We start from the raw sequence: 2500 nt of genomic DNA on the forward strand, positions 1-2500 counted from the left end.
TATCAACCTCATATCAGTGTGTTAACCAATCAGAATTCTTTTGTAATCGCAGAGCATATAAGTAACTGTATATCAGTGTTAATCAAACACTTTGTAACACCTGGCATTGCAGTAAAGAGCAAACGTGCTGCTTGCATGAAGTTCTGCAAATATAAAAGCAGCTATTGTCTCTCTATTGCACAGTGAAACTGATTTATTACTACATTGAACCTGCAGTGCTCAATTTTTTCTCTCTCTCTGCTCTTGCGTTCACCTTGTCCAACATGTGAGCTCCGAGTGCCGGGTCGTCCTCTGGAGCCTCCTGTGATGTCAGCAGGGCCCTTTAAAAACAGAGTCCTGAAATACTGCAGTCTCATCTTATGCATCAAACAGACAGACTGTTTATTCACCTGTCACCTCCAGCTATGATGTACAAACACATCTGCTTCTGTTTTCGGCTCTTTAGCATCTCATTATAAGATGTCTGAGGTATGAAATAGAGAATGACGAATATAAATAAAACAGCAGAACTCTGACATTTTGAATGCTCTTATTTTATTCAGTATGCAATGCTTTAGGTTTTATTTAAAAAGGAGAATCAATAAATCGTTCTTAATCTCATTACCGCCAAAAGAAATGCAATACGACCTGATGTTCCACAGCCACTTAATACAATCAGATTGTCTTCTGGATTCTGCAGAGACAAATCAATTTGGATGATATTGACATTTGTTTTTAAAGTTTAAATTAAATATGCAGAAAACAATATAAACAGTAATAATACTAGTAAAAATAGCATTACCGATTTAATTTAAATATAAATCACGTGTATATTTACATTACAAGCATAAAAATGTATAAATATAATTTGAGTGATTTACGTATGTGACCCTGGACCTAAAAAAAAAGTCCAATTCAGGCTCATTATGGATATGTACCCCTATATATATTTCTGGACAGCATAAAATACATCCCAGGAGCTACTTTTTTTTGCAGTGTTTGTTTTCGCTAATCCACCAGAGGCCGCTGTGTACCCTTTTTCAGATCTCAAATTTCTCTTGCGAGTGCCATTTATGCCTGCTGTTCTTACGTAAATCCACCAGAGGTCACTGTTTGCTGACTGACTTACCGACTGATTGATTCGCCCCCGGCCTAACCCCTTCTTTAAACCCAACCGATAGTGTTTTCATAAGCACTGATTGACCCGCCCACCACCTTCCCTAAACCCAACTTGCCGTGTTTTTATAAGCAATCTAGAAAAAGAAAAGCCCTCACTAGAGCTTGCTTTATTTTTTATTTTTTATTTTTTTACACCATATTTTTAGATCTTAGACTGTTATTCACTTGTTTATTTTTCATTTTTGCCTTTTGTTTTTGTTTTACTTGCTTTCTGGAACAGTACTTCGCTGAACTCGAACCTTGTCATCACAGTCAACTCGACGTACTACGTACATAATGAGCCACTGTGCAAACTAATAACAGCAGAAAAGCTGTACACATGGAGGCAAGCAATCAGCTGGTAGCGTGAAAAGAAACAGTTGGCCGGTGGCAGTGGCATTATACCAGCCATTGCATACATTTTAAGGTTGAAATGCAGAAATACGTAGCTCTGGCTACATAACTCATGCTCTGCAAAAATGTATACAGGGGTACGTTTTAACAATGGTTACATTTTTTTTTTTTTTTTTTCTGCATCACGTGATCAACTGGCAGTAGGTTTTTATATTCCTCTGTGTCGAGTTTCTTAGCTGGTATTTTGTTTTTTCTGAATGGTACAAGTAGCTAAAACTTGCTCATTCAGAGGCGGGAACCAGCAGACGTGCAACAACTTTATTCATAAGATAAACACATAGGAAAAGTTTCCATCTGGAGCTCTTTCACAAGACTCCACACTTCGTCACCTTGGAATTATAAGGTTCTATTAGCGTTCTAAATGATTTTGAGAGAATGAGCTTGCAAGTTTTTGCATTCCATAGCAAACAGTATGTGTGTGACATTTGTTCTTTACATAAAAAGTCTTAAAATGTTAACAAGTTATATAAAATAAAACATCCTATAATGTAAATAAGTTGTCATTTAATAAGAATATGTCAATAACTAAATTTGGACAAAAATGTCAGATAGAACCTTAAAATTCTAAGGTGACGACTTGCAAACAATCACTCCATCAGGCTTACGGCTCTCAGCACTGCCCACTTGTCAGCGCTACAAAGCAAACCAATCACAGAGCTTGCGCTATGCATCGTTGCGACGTGTAGTAAAATTTTTTGAAAGTTGCGGGTCAGCCAAGTCGAGGAGAATGCGACCGCACGAAGGATGAGCCAGACCATAGGCGTGCGATTGACGCAGAAGTATAAATAAGCCTTGAGCCTGTGTTGAAAAAGTCAAAAGTGTCGATTGTTTGAAAATAAGCCTCACCTGGATTAATGCAGGGTTTGCTGCAATATTACAATATTTGGTCGAGATACAAATATTTGAAAACTGGAACAATAAAAAAACCTCTAATAGTTGAGGAAAAACA

At 37.3% G+C, this 2500-nt stretch overlaps 2 protein-coding genes across 2 annotated transcripts in view; one reads left to right on the forward strand and one right to left on the reverse strand.

Moving 5' to 3' along the window:
- fndc4b (fibronectin type III domain containing 4b) overlaps positions 1–2500 on the forward strand; it is a 90663-nt gene that overhangs the window by 52354 nt on the left and 35809 nt on the right. The window lies entirely within an intron of this gene.
- The window catches only part of gckr (glucokinase (hexokinase 4) regulator), a 30752-nt gene that overhangs the window by 26570 nt on the left and 1682 nt on the right, over positions 1–2500 (reverse strand). Inside the window, exons 4-6 of the mRNA XM_073928113.1 lie at positions 605–673; positions 390–463; positions 254–320 (exon numbers count right to left, since the gene is read on the reverse strand). Of these exons, the coding sequence (XP_073784214.1) occupies positions 254–320; positions 390–463; positions 605–673 (210 nt within the window). The remainder of the gene's footprint in view (positions 1–253; positions 321–389; positions 464–604; positions 674–2500) is intronic.

This window comes from Danio rerio, chromosome 17, assembly GCF_049306965.1.
Source record: "Danio rerio strain Tuebingen ecotype United States chromosome 17, GRCz12tu, whole genome shotgun sequence".
Lineage (NCBI taxonomy): Eukaryota > Metazoa > Chordata > Actinopteri > Cypriniformes > Danionidae > Danio > Danio rerio.